Source organism: Cheilinus undulatus, linkage group 3 (assembly GCF_018320785.1).
Source record: "Cheilinus undulatus linkage group 3, ASM1832078v1, whole genome shotgun sequence".
NCBI lineage: Eukaryota > Metazoa > Chordata > Actinopteri > Labriformes > Labridae > Cheilinus > Cheilinus undulatus.
In genome coordinates this window covers 27,002,073-27,016,599 of record NC_054867.1, presented here as the reverse complement: position 1 = coordinate 27,016,599, position 14,527 = coordinate 27,002,073, and the positions used below count along the sequence as shown (strand labels likewise).

Here is a 14,527-nt window from a genome sequence, read left to right as displayed (position 1 = left end):
GGCCGTCCTAGGACAGGTGCCAGAGATCTCATGTGGGGCACAAGGTTTTGTCTGCTTCAAGGTTGTCCAAATCAGTTAAGCCAGTATTAACTAAAAATCAAGGAAACCCCTTTATATATAGGTCATAAATAGGTCTATTAGTAAGAAAACGTGTAGACCTACAGTATTTTCATAGTTTTAACAGTGAAACAAGAAACAACTGATGTATTCTAAGAAAAGGTGAGCCCCTGCCCAAGGACTCAAATGAGGAAGAAAGTGATACATTGCTGTCCAAACATTTGGGTATGCCTCTCAGATGTGTTTGAGCAGTAACTGCTGCACCAAACTTTGAAATACCTTATCTATCAATAGGAGAAGATAAAACAATGCCCAAATCTTGGACAGCCAAAGACACAAAGCAATGCTGACTGAAACACAGTTATCTAAAATGAGTGTCATCAGCTCTACACGTGCCCTCAAAAGGTTAGCTCAGTTGTGATGGAAAAGCAAATCCCCTTCCTCACTGGGCTGCCGTGCCGAGTCAAACCAAGTAAAAACCAGGCCGACCAACGTAATGAAAAAGCCCCATATAAGAACCAGACTGTTTGGTGGAAATTGACCATACACAAGTGTGAGTGTAATTTGGGGGGTGGCATAATTTGAACAATTTGTCTAGCCATAAACAGCTCAACACTTTGACATTTTGATAGTGCTTTTCTATAGAAGTCACTTCCTGACCCCGTCTGAAGATATTTGCTGTGGCTTGAAGTCATTTGCAAACAACCTACTAATACTGGTATCATGTCTATGTTATATTAGTGTTGATATCAGTAATCTGTCTATACTATAATCGATACTGAACTTGATTTTTACACACAGTGTACCTCTAAGAATATGAAGGACTTCAAGAGTTGTAAAAATTTTAACAAAAAGACTTACTCTGGCCTCCAGGATACAATCATTTCACTTGGATCAAACAATGTTAAGTTTAACACTAAGCCTTGTTTCAGTGGAATAAGTAACTCCAGCAGATCAGCATTTCACTTCAACCATCAGTGTACTAATATGAGTGAACTTTACTTCGCCTCTGAGTTGTTTTTCTCCAGGAAAAAGCTGCTGACCAAAGTACTGGATTTTATATCTGCTCAGTTATGCAGCCGTGCCTGCTTTTCCGTGTGTCATAGCAGCTATTCAAGCAGAAACCAACATTCTTTCAGTAATGCTCTGATTTAAAGCCTCATATTTGTAGCAGTGTTAAATATACTCTCTTATTTACATTAACTGCTTTTCCACTTTTAAATCCTGCTAGTGTTACATGAGGTCAACGGCAACAAGAGACTGACAAATGTACTCTCTTTCCCATATCCCCCTCCAGTGTCAGTAAACAGTAAAGTGGTAACCTTTTGGCCATGTGGATGTCAGTGTGACAGCACTGTCCTGCTAAAAACAGCCAAATGCTACCAGTGTTATGACCTCCACCAAATGTTACAGCAGAGGAGTCCACAGGGGAAAAGTGTCTGGAGAGACGAAGCGCTGGATGGTGGGTTAATTAAGAGGAGAGAGCTTTAGCTTAGTATCCTCAAGTTAGGATGTGTTTAAAGTAAGGAAGGAAGGAACATTTTCAGAAGAAGTGGCCTGGGGATACGAGTATTTGAGAAACACAAGACTGGAGGGTTCATTTCTGTATTTCATGTAAGTTTTGAAGATGTTTTCCACCAATTCAGGGTTGAAATCATCTCTTTTTGCATGACATAACAGCACGTTGATGGATTGGAACAATGTGAATTCTTTCATTAAGGTCTTTTTCTACTGGTCTCCCAATTAGCGGCACCTTCAGAACAGTTTGAGACTGTTCATGGAGGTCCCCTCTGGGAAACAAAGAGCAGTTTAGACCCAATTAAAGTCAGGGTTTGTTGGTGGCCCGGGGACTTTGCTCTAGCTACAGTAGTGAGACAGTGACAGAAAATCTTCAGAGGTTTGGAAAATGGAAAAAGAAGAGTTCCAGGCAAGAATGTAAAACTTTACAAGTAACATATGTGGTTCAAAAGAGCTCCACAAATTAAAGAGGCAATCAAAGGGCTTACAAAAGCAATTGAGGCGTGCTTGGGAGATGGTAGAATGAAGTCTAGCTTCCTATACACCAATGTTCAATGTTCAGCAATGCTGAGATATGTGTGTTATGGTGAAGGTTGCCTATAAAGGGGGAAAAGGGAGAGCTTTGTGGGGTCCAACCAAACTGGCAGGCCCATGGAAGTAAGGAGGATCCTGGTCCATTAAAAATGTAATCTGTGATAACCATATTCTATTTTTAACCTGAAAAATTGCCACTCTTATCAAAGAACCAAAATATATTTATTTATGCTGTGGTAAAATACAGCCTTTTAAAAAATGTAAACAGTTTCCTTTTAAAACAGCTTTACCTTTTTCTGGTAATGTTTACAACGTGACCGGGCACGCTGGCTGAAGCATTTAGAAAGTAATGTCAGACTTCATAGATAAGCCATGATGCCAGGGAATAAAGAAGAAGGAAGTGAAATAACTGTAAGGGGAAAATAAATTATTTCCATAAAAGTGATGATTGTCAAAAATGGGTTAAAAGTGGCAAAAAATGACAGAAAAATGTGGTAAAAGTGGTTACAGAATGGCAAATTTGGGATAAATGTTGAAAAAATTGGTTCAAAGAAACAAAAAATGGGATAAAAAGTGGCAAAAATTGATTAAGGAAGGCAAAAGATGGTCAAAAATGGGTGAAAAGTAGGAAAAATGGGTCAAACTGCGTCAGAATCTGGCATAAAGTGGCCCAGGTTGGTGAAAGTTGAAAAATGGGTTGAAACAGTGGTGGAAAGGGCTGCATTTGGTACGAATAAGTAATTTGAAAACAAGCTCCAAAAGAAACTGTTAGCTATGATGCTAGCACTAATGCTACTGGTCCAACATAGAGGCACTGATAATAAATCACAACAAGGGAGGGCCCACTGACTGGGTTTCTCAAGGGCCCAGCCAAGTCTTTGGGCAGGCCTGGTTATGGTTACAAGCACGCAGTAAAAATCAGCATTATTGAGTAAATCTATTTTATTTTCCTAATTCATTTAAGAGTCAAAGGTTAACACATTTTTGACTTTACTTTAGAGGCTTTTCAAGCATACCAGCATCTACATGGCAGTGGCTTTTCCAGTAAGCAAAGGTTTCACAATCACTGGTACACTGCACAGGGCTGACTCATCTAAGAAAGGCATTAATACTGACAGAGAGGAAAATTTCACTAAAACAAAAACTGTGAGTAGAAGCAGAAACCATCTAAAGGAGGCATTTCTCAGCTGTTGCTGTTAGACTGAGAAGGAGGAGGGTGAAACTGCAGGTGATTGCAGGCTATCCAAGTCTATCTTCAAGGTGGTAATTTATGTGGATTTTGCTCCCTAAGAACCTCACAACACTGGATTGCCAAGTCGATGCGATGACTTCAAAGGCAGAGGGAGAAGCTTTTATAGCCTGACGATGAATCTCACAAAATACAGCTCAGTGGTTTAAATCAGTCATGCGTGTTACAGTCTGGCTGAATTTAATGAAATGTCAAATTTAGAACCCAGATTAGCTTTACAGTAACTATAGAGCTCCTTTTTGGAAACATTTTCTTCCCAGAAAAAGTCGTCTAAAAATACTCCTCAGCCAGACATTCCCGAGATGAATAGGAGGCATTATATATCTCTGCTAAAATAAAGTCAATTCTTTATTCACCTGCAAGAATTCAACAAATCTGTGTGCAATAACTCTGCTGCGATAACGCCCTTTCTCCTTTTCTTACCAAACACAGGAGCGTGTGAGTGGGACTGTGTGGCTTAATAGTTTCCAGAAGTTGTTCCAGTTTGTGAAGGTGTGTATTCACAAGGTCGTAGGGGGGTGCTGTTTTAAACGGTTCCCTGTATCTCCCTGCAGATCACACAACATGAGTGTTGGCATTCAGGGGCTCCTACAGCTCAACGAATAGCCAAACTGATACACAATGATGACGCAGTGCTATAGTAGCCTACTACTGAGCACTTAACATTAGAGCTTAGATGCAACAGAAACTAACCATCCTGGATCATAGACGAATCACTCATGGATGTGTTGTTATATAGTTCTTAGTGTCAGAACTGTGCCAAAGAAGCAAGCATTAAAAACAGAGATGGTTGAATTCATTTTTACCTATAAGATACTGATTATGATGCATTAGCCTGAGTATAAGTCCCTTGAAAATCTACATAATATGTGAAAACATTACTGTAGTTCCTGTATATTACTAGGGATGCACTGATGCACTGGTATCAGCTGATTTCAACCCTGTTGACAAACATCCACAATAATGTGATGAATGTCTATCAGTTGAAATCTGTTGTGTCCAATCAATTTAAAGGTACAGTGTGTAATTTTTAATCACATTTAGCAGAAAAAAACTTGGGAAAGTGAAACCTAATTTCTTTAAGTATGTCTAGCGTTAGGTCATCTGCATATATCAAAGTCCTTGAATTCATTCATCTAAATAAGCTTTTTGTTTGTACATAAGGAGCCCCCCATCCATCGCCATGTTTCTACAGTACCAACAAATGGACCAAATACTGGTGCATTCTTAAGCCCCCCCCAAAAAATGTCTGATGTGCATCACCGTTTTTATTTTCTACGAGCATACCCATACTAGTAGCAGCCGCAGGACATGCTGTGCCTCCGTACCACTGCTCTATTCCCAGTACAGCCAGGCCCAGCAGGCAGTGATTTCCTGAGAGAACAGCTGTTATGTCCATCTCGGCTGCTGTAGTAGCAGCTCTGTTTAAAAGCACAGAAAAATTAATCTAGCGCCATGCTTGTTCAAGGTGTAGAGGAAGTGGGAGGCCTCAGCTGCTGGTGTAATACCACTGCTGATATTGTTTTTTCACTTTTCCTTATGGGCTTTTTTTCTTGATCAGTTGAAAATTTTGAATATTTTCTCCAGATCTTGACTCGTTCTTTTTGTCATCCAAGATAGCAAAGCTGGTATTCTCATGATAATTTTCCAGTTATTTTTGGTTGATATAGAAAACAAGCAAAATGTACTTATTACTATAAGAAACAGAGTGATAGCAAATGTATGCATGCTCATACTGTACTTTGAGAGATGGATATTTGTCCTGTATCTTTATTCGATCATGTTTTGATCTGTACATCTTTAAACATTATACTTAAGTGGTTTAAATCTAATCGAGATTCAAGCTGTAGCTTCTAATCAAAGTAGGCGATGTTGGGTCTTGAGGCTAGACCTCACTGATCTACATGAAACCTGTTGATTTTTGGTTAGGTTAAACAATGTGTTATCAGATCACTGCATTGGCTGCATGCACGCATATCGGCTGTATCGAGGCTGATATCGTGTCAGTACCGAAACCGGAAGAACTCTCAATAATACAGAAACACTTTTATGCCTCATCTTGGTCATGGAAATCGGTTTTAGCAGTGTTATAAGTTAGGATTGCTGTGGCATCACTCAGTAAAAATCCGATCAATATGAAGTGATAATCTAGAGCTCCACTCCAACACTAATAAAGCTGATATTTCCGATGATGTGACACCAAGCAGGGCTTAGCCTCTCTGTCACCGGAGCAATCATAACTAATGTAATGTAAAAATCAAAGCATCGATCCGCATACCGGCGGGGCCTTTGCTACAGATCCATCACCGACTGTCAGTGTGAATGTGAGCTCCAGTGGAGGGCTGGCGGAAATGTGCGATCACTGCTGTGACATTGCAATATTCGCATGTGGCAGTGGGAGAGAGAAACAAAAGAGCGCTTTAATCGTCTCGCCTCGGTTTCATCCCCTCCACGTCGCTTCACTCAAACGAGCAGTCATTCCTTCAGGGTGCACACTACTCCACTCACACGCAGACACAAAACGCAATAAGTCCTGCTTCAAATCAGCACGTACACTCTTCTAGTTGGTCTGAGCATTTTAATAAAGACTCTGCTTATGCGTAAATCAGCTCTGCTTACCATCAATAGCTCTCCCCGGGGCGATTACTTCCAAACTGTGCAACAATCCCAAGAAAAGCAATCCAGTTGCCAACATGTTGGCCGTGGTGCGCAACATTGTAGCCTATCTTAAGGAAAATTAGTCATCAATTGTTTCTTGGTCCTGTCAAGCTGGAGGTTGCAGACAGGCGACGACGTGTAACCAACCGAGCCCAGGCGATGATGCTCCTCTCTGGAAATCCGCTTTCTGGGTGCGCAATGAGGCTGACAAGGATGCTGCTGTGTGCCAACTCGGAGAAAATTTTTCGCAGACTGTCAAGGCAGAAAAAAAGCCGAGGCTTCTCCCAGCCCGGGGTTTCTTTAAGGGCTCCACGGATGCATGGACAGCCCTGCCACAAAGGCTGCTAGCAGGCTGAACCGAGCATCAAGCTAGCCCGGCGTGCAGTCGAGATGAAGGGGAGTTGGCGCCTCTGATCATGCAGTTCTCCGTCTTTTGTTCTCCCAGTGTAGAAAAACCACAGGAGGGAATAAAGAAGTGGATAAAATGTTGCTCTCCTCCCCACCAGCACCACCGCTGCTGCTGGCCGCAGATTGAGCCTGAAGCCTGCTGAGGCTCAGTCAGTCAGTCAGCTCTGAGTGACGTCGCAGCGGCAGCAGCTCGCGGGCCCTCCCCTCTCTCTCTCCCTCTCTCTCTCCAGCACCCAACAGCCAACACCCCCCCCAAAGCACACATCCACCTCCATCAAGTAACACTGTAAACTTACTGCAACAGTGAATCATGTCTCAGCCTTACTGCCTTTTATTATTAGGCTTAAATGTTGCAGTTTTATTGTACTTTTGAACATGCACCCTAACTTTTAATGTCTTATTTTTGATGTTATTTAAAGCTCCTGGGAGTATAGTGGGGTAGGTGTCAGATAAGGAGGTTGACAGCATACTACAGAAACAGCCTTTGATTTATTTTTTACACATATGTGCAGGCATATGGTGTCTAATGAAGTGGATTTCCTCTTAATTTAACCCCCCTCTCTGCTTTTAACCTCCTGAGACCTGAGCTTTTGTTTGGAATGTAATTTAAGTTTCTCCCAATTATTTGGGATAAGTCGGACCCAATAAGTTTAAAAGCACAGTCTTGTCTTTGAACAGAAATCTCCTGAAGGTCCTGTTTCTGCAGAAAACCATTTATGTGTAGCTTTCACTCTATGCTTCGGGTCATTGTCTTGCTGGAAAATAAATCTTCACCCATGCCATTCTCTTGCAGATTGGATTAGATTTTTCTTTCTGGATGTTTCCTATGTTTGGCCGCAATCTTTTAACCCTCTTCCTTCACAAGCCTTTCAGGGCTGGCTGCCAAGAAGCATCCCCACAGCATTATGCTGCCACCAGAGTGCTTCATGGTGTAGGTGGTGTGTTTGTGGTGATGTGCAGTGTCTGGCGTCCGCCAAACGTAGCATCTTATCTGATGGCCAAAAAGCACCATTTTGGTCTCATCAGACCAAAGAACTATCTCCCACATGCCTTTTGGCAAACTCAAGTCAAGATTTAATCTGAGTTTCTTCAAAAGTGGATTTCTTTTTGCCACTCTCCAGCCTCGGAAATGTTTTGTATCTGTCCCCTGACATATACTTTTCAATGTTTTCTCTAGGTAAACTGGAGTGTTCTTTTGCCATCATAGTATAATGGTAGCAAGGAATACTGACTATACTGATTAACCAGTGACTGAACCTTCCAGACACAGGTGCCTTAAAACTACAATCACTTGAAACACATTCACTGCCCTCAGGTGTACCCCATTAAACTAACTGTGAGACTACTAGCAGCTGTTGGCTGGAGTTGAGTCAGGTCAGCCACTTTAAAAGAGGTGAATATTTATGCAATCAATTATTTTACATTCCATAATCTTATTTAATTGAGATGACTTTAGAAAAATCTTCTAAAATTATATTAACCATGACTGGTTTATAAAATCAATAAACGTATAAAGCAGGGGTGTCAGACTCAAGGCCCGGGGGCCAAATCAGGCCCGTGATACTGTTAAACCTGGCCCACAAGATTATATTATAGTTTCATTATAAGTGGCCCAATGGTATGAAGTCTGCAGATTTCCTTCAGTAAAATAGTGTAAACTTAACCTTGATGATTGAGAATATCCTCGGTAAATCATAAAAATATGAAAAGTAAAGAGTGAAAATTATTAGATTTAAAGCCAGGAAGGTGGGAAAAGATATTCATTTGTGTTTTTACTTTTTATTTCGTATTCTGACCATTTCATCTTTAAAGCTTTACTGTTTATATTTTCATATTTTGACCTTTTAAACCCATGATAAGACTCTTTAATCCCATATTTTGACCTTAAAATGAATGATTTTGGCTTTTCTAATCCAATATTTTGACCTTTACACAAATGATTTTGACTTTTTAATCCCATATGTCGACCATTAAATTCATGATTTTGACCTTTAATCCCATATTTTGACCTTCAAATTCATGGTTTTGACTTTTCAATCCTTATTTGACCTTTAAATTCATGGTTTTGACTTTTTAATCCCAAATGTTGACCTTTAAATTCATGATTATGACTTTTAATCCCATAGTTTGACTTTGAAATTCATGGTTTTGACTTTTTATTCCCAAATATTGACCTTAAAATTAATGATTTTGACCTTTTAATCCCATATTTCAACCTTTAAACTCATGATTTTGACCTTTTAATCCCATATTTCAACCTTTAAACTCATGATTTTGGCTTTTTAATCCATATTTTGACCTCTAAATTCATGGTTTTGACTCTTTAATCCCATATTTTGACCTTCAAATGTATGATTTTGACTTTATAATCCCATATTTGACCATCTAACTGTAATTGCATCAATATTTCCAGTATCTTATATAGTCATGTTTCATGTCACTTATTGAATGACTTGTGAATCCCTAATTTTAGAGTCTGATTCTGTATTCATAGGGCTCCCTTTTCAAGGACTGTCATCTCTCACAGATACAGCCTTCATGTGGCCTTCACAGAACCAGAGTCTGACTCAATGTATGCCTCAAATGAGATGACACAACTGAGGATTTGGCATTGCATCATCACAAAACTCTGTCCACAGCCATGGGGGGACTGAAACCAGGGACCGGAATGCAAATTAATTTGAATATAGCTACATAGACTACATAACCTGATCTCTGGATGAGTCTTTTAATTAGCCTTGTTAACCTTAATGATGCATATGATCTTAAAATGAGAACTCCTTATTGGTTTTTACATTCTCTTTATGTGCTTTCTCTAAGTCAGGCACTGCACTCACAGAGGGGGCCAAATACAGAACTGAAACTAGGATTATTTGAATAGCAGCTATAAAGGGTAGAATTAGATACATCAAGATATGGCCAGTTACTGGCCTTAAGGTATGCAGACAATGCAACATTACTTATACCAAGAGGTTATTTATGGACCTATTTTTTATTAAACTCCCATTTAAACTGGCCAGGACAGGAAAGAATGGGAGGAAAAAGAGTTAATATGCTGTTATTGTTGTTGTTTTAATCCACGTGCCATTTTACTCCCTAATGTTCTTTTTAAGTTATTACCCAAAGTTCCTGGGGAAACCAAAACAAACAAAAAACCCTCAGCCTTCTTCCATTTGGAAAAATTGTTAATGACATGACACACTGCTCTGTTGTTATGTAGATGACACTCTACTGTACAAATAAACTGAAAAAGCCAACTTCAGCTGAACCGTTCTCCTCTCCTTTGAGATGAAATCATATTCAGATACAAACAACAAAAAACCAGGGAACAGAGCTTCTGTGGTTTTAAATTTATATTACAAATGACACAGCTTGTTCAAACCTCTCTGAAACAGACATAAATCATGGCTAGAGATCCAACTTTTACCCAGTCTTCTTGACTGCACTAAAAAATCTTTTAAACATTTCCAGAAAAGCTGCTTCCATGAAAACGCTTCATGTAAGTCATCATGAGGTTTGAATAGTCCCTCTGAGATCCCCTCTTTGTATCATCAGAAGTGACATAACCAACCTGTATTACTGGAGAAGCAAAAATCACTTGATTCCTCATCATATTCCCACCCACAAACTCTGTAAATCTGTCTTTAGGAAATACTTCTTGGACGTTGATACCAATACCATGGTGCCTTTTATGGGTCTAAGTTAAGCTTACCGCTTCACTGGAAAATGTGTTGGGGAAAAGGGCTAATCCTACGATATTCATTTATAGCACTCACCATTACCACTAACCACACTTATCTGTGCTTTTATAGATTAGGTTCCATGAAAGTTTAAGCCCAGTCAAAATATAAATGCTCCCATTTGGCTGAAGTCTCTGACTATCCCTCCACTGCCATAACATGCTGATGACTCCATATTGTACATATAAACTGAGAAACCCAACTAAAGCCATGTCAGATTTCTTCCCTTTTGAGGAGTAATGATTATTTCCCACCAAACAGCTCAAAGACTCAGGATCCATAGTTTGTGTAAGACATTACTCACTAACCCACATAACCATCTAGTCCTGGCAGGTTTGGCTCAAGTTGACAAACCACACTAAAAAAAATACCAGAAATCAATGTCAGAGATAATACTCCCACATAAAGAAGATTTTAAAAAAATCTTTTTATTCAAAGCTAGTGCTGTTATGGCTGAAATGAAATTCTGACTCATGGCAAGAGTCTCCAAACCCTGATAAAAGCTAAATTTTTTTTGGAACTGAAAGCAAATAGAAAGATGAAGTTATTCTAAAATGGAAGAAAAATTAAAGATTACATTTCGATTCTCATTTGATGCTTTGATAAGCACAGAATATCAAAAAGATCACATTTAATTTCCTTCAGGAACCAGAATAAAAACAAAGAAATTCGTTGACTGTCAGTTTCGGTAGCATTTTATTCTAGTGGGTCCTAATTACCCAGTAACTTTATAGTAATAAGTGTGATTATCTAGTAATGTCTCAGAAATAAGGTGTTAATTACCAAGTAATAAGTTAGCATTTTAACTAGTAATAGCTCAGTAATATTAAGGAAGTGTTTACCTTGTAATGATGTATCAATTATTAAGCAATTCTTCCTAATATTGTGGCAGTTCTCTGGTAATTAGGTGGTATTTTACCAGGTAATTTCTTAGAAATAAGATGATACTTTTCTGTATAAACTGTTTGATAATTCGCAGATCATTTCTTTATTTTGGCCCTCTAAATTGAAAATGATTCTTACCTGAATCATTTTCAGGTTATTTTTAGGGTTATGGTTAGGTTAGAGGGTTAGGGGAAGGGTAAAATACCACAAGAGAATCGCCACAATATTACAAGGAATTACTTGATAATAAATGCATTATTACAAGGTAAATACTTCCTTAATATTAGCATTTTTCCAAATTATTACTTGTAAAATGCCGACTTACTAAATGGCGCTCACTCTTACTCCTGAGAAGTTATTAGATACTTACACTTACTACTGTAAAATTATTAGGTAATTAGGGACCACTAAAATTAAGTTACAAAACCTGATAATTACAAAGAGTTTTAAAGGAAATTTCTTTATGTTTGCGCTGAAGTTGTTAAAATTAGATTTCGACATATCCCTGGCGTTGGGCAAAACTTTGTGTTTCCAAAATCCTCGCCTTTCAGGGGATGAAACAAGCTGTATTTTTTATGTGATTCAATACACAAAGGCCAAAATGCAACATCTTTTTAACACTTTTATTGCTTTGAAACTGGTTAAACTCCACTGACAGATGTGAAGGGTGACTAAGAGCACTGATTTATTCAAAGAAGTCAGAACAAAATATTGAAAACTGGAGAGATAAGGTATTTGACCCAATGTCAGCAATATGAAAACTAATATGATTACATGCTTGCAAGATCATTTAAGATTTAAGATTTTTTTATAGGAACAGTTGTTTGACAACTTATTCTGTAGAGATACATAAACTTTAAAAAAAATCAGAACTGATGTTTATTTTGTTTGTTCTATCGGGGCTCAGTTTTTCTTTGATAAGTGTATGGAGGCTTCAAGGGAAAAGGTTGGGGACCGCTGAGTTATAGAATAATATCCCGAAGCTGGAGTAGTATACTTTGGAAATGATGCTTATGTACGTTAAAGTAAAATTGAATTAAATTAAAAGAGCAATTTCCTGTCTTATGAGATTTTTTTTTTAAATATAAACATTTACAAAGTAATTAATCTGATTATAATCAGAAGAGGATTACTGAAAGGGTAAGGGTATTCAGATTTGCTTTCATTGCTCTTTACTACCCATGAGAGCAGATGTAGATACAAGCAGGCATTTCTCATTCTCTTGTTTCACAAGGACAAGTTTGAAAGGAACATTTCTGTTTTTTATTTAAATCTTTGATTTTAAGGCACATGAAGAGCAACAGACCTTCAGCCTTCAAACACTGATCTGAACGTGTGCTCTGAACATTTTCTCTGGTTCGCTGTGAGGTCTGTATCAGGAGCAAGATATTCAACACAGAAATCCAAATGTAAGCTAGAAGTCTTTTTAAATATTCAACAGCTTGTAAATTAAGTGGGACATCAATCAAATAGGACTTAATCTGTAAATCAAAAGCTCTGTGAAATCACAGCTGACTCTTGTAATTGTTAGTTTTCACACCCAATTGTAATTTAAACCTGCTATATCAGTGCAAAACAGAGAGGAAACATCTGGCATACCAAATTATTCTGAACCTTATCTAATTAATGCTGAAGCATCCATGCTTCTATGAACTAGCTTTAGCTGTTTTGTCAATTTTAGTCCTGATTGTTTACATCAAGCGTCTCAGTTCTGACCACTAAGACCAGCATGTCTGTGAAATGCTGCACAGCACTGACACCTAGTGGGTCTACATCGCCCTTACTAGCTCTCAAAGAACAAAAGAACCTTTGTTCTTTTTAGCATACTAAAAAGCATAAGTAAAATATCGGTCGCCCCATAAGGACTTGATTATTAAAACAGAGCTCTACTGACAAAGCACAATCTCAACAATCTTTACTTAAAGGACTAATTCCTACTTTATTTATTGAGCTCTTTCTTCCCAGGCAGCTTCGAAGAGAAACAGCTCTTTTGATAAAACAGCCTCATTATCTAAAATGAGGCTGTAGCATTTAAAGTGGAGGACAAGCAGCCTCTTTAAATAAGCTTTGTTGGGTGATACGAAGTCTTTATCTCTGTGTTCATGATTTATTTTCCTTGAGTCCTCTGGTAAGATTGAAGCTGCTTCATTTGTGTCTCTTAGCACTGTAAAGAAAACACTGATTCGGAGATTTACATTGCAGGCAATAATGTCATCAAATTAACTGCTTTTTGGGAGCAGTGGCAGCAGACTTTCAAAATAAACGCATAAAAGGAACACAGAAGTCATATTTAACTTTAAGACATTCTTAATCACATTCAGATGATGACTAAATGACTTCAGGACTTTTTGATACTAAAGTTCAAAGTGGTACAGTCTCCATGACTTTAATAATCTGTGGTTTAACACAAAAACATTTCTTTAATAAGACTGGCGTGAATAAGCCCATTAGAACTGCAAGCAAACAACTCCACACATTATTGATGATATTATTGTTCAATTTAGACTCTACAAGAGTTTGCATGCAAATGTTTGTCATTAAAAACGATCAAACTCTGGGAACCTAGAAGCTCTGGATTTATTGCTCTTGGGTGTTGAAACATGTATCAACATTTGAATTTCACTTGTTTTGATTTTTGATCAAAAACACCATATCTTGATATACAATTTAAGAATGGTAACTACATTATATGGACAAAAGTATTTGGCCACACCTGTTAATTATTGAATTCAGGTGTTTTAATCAGACCTGTTACCACAGGTGAATAAAATCAAGCTCCTAGCCATGCAGTCAACATGTGCAAACATTAGTGACACAAAATCGTTTGATCTGGAGAGCTCAGAGACTTCATGCGTGGCATGGTGATGGATGCCACCTTTGGAATAAGATGGTTAGTCAGTTTTCATCTCTGCTGGATATTCCACAGTCAACTGTAAGTGATTTTATACAAAAGTGGAAGCATTTAGGAACAACAGCAACTCAGCCATGAAGCTGAAGACCACATAGAGTTACAGAGCATCGTCAACGACTGCAGAGGTGCATGCTGCGTGAAAGTCCGGATTCCATAGCTGAAGAGTTCTGAAATTTCACTGGCATTAAAAAACAGTGCAGCAGGAGCTTCATGGAATGAGTTTCCAAGGCAGTTGCATGCAAGCCTCACATAACTAAGTCCAATATAAAATATCAGACGGATAGGTGTAAAGCACTCTGACACGGGACTGCAGTGCAGTGGAAATGTGATCTGTGGGATGACCATGCTTCTCTGTTTAACAGTCAGAATAGGGGAGTCTGGGTTTGGTGGATGCAGAGAGCATCCACCAAACCCAGAGCCTGTTGATGTAATTGGTGACCCAAAATTGTCCATTAAGTGTGAGTGTGAGTGGTTGTTTGTCTCTACATGACAGCCCTGTGAGTAAAATCAGTCCAGGGTGTAACCCATCTCTCATCGCATGACAGCTGGGATTGACTCCATCTCCAC

General features: G+C 38.6%; 1 protein-coding gene across 1 annotated transcript in view; it reads right to left on the bottom strand.

The window, feature by feature from the left end:
- LOC121504520 (low-density lipoprotein receptor-related protein 1-like) overlaps positions 1-6,557 on the bottom strand; it is a 167,294-nt gene extending 160,737 nt beyond the window's left edge. The window contains exon 1 of the mRNA XM_041779358.1: positions 5,978-6,557. Within this exon, the coding sequence (XP_041635292.1) occupies positions 5,978-6,074 (97 nt within the window). The 5' untranslated portion in view covers positions 6,075-6,557. The remainder of the gene's footprint in view (positions 1-5,977) is intronic.
- Positions 6,558-14,527: the final 7,970 nt, after the last annotated feature.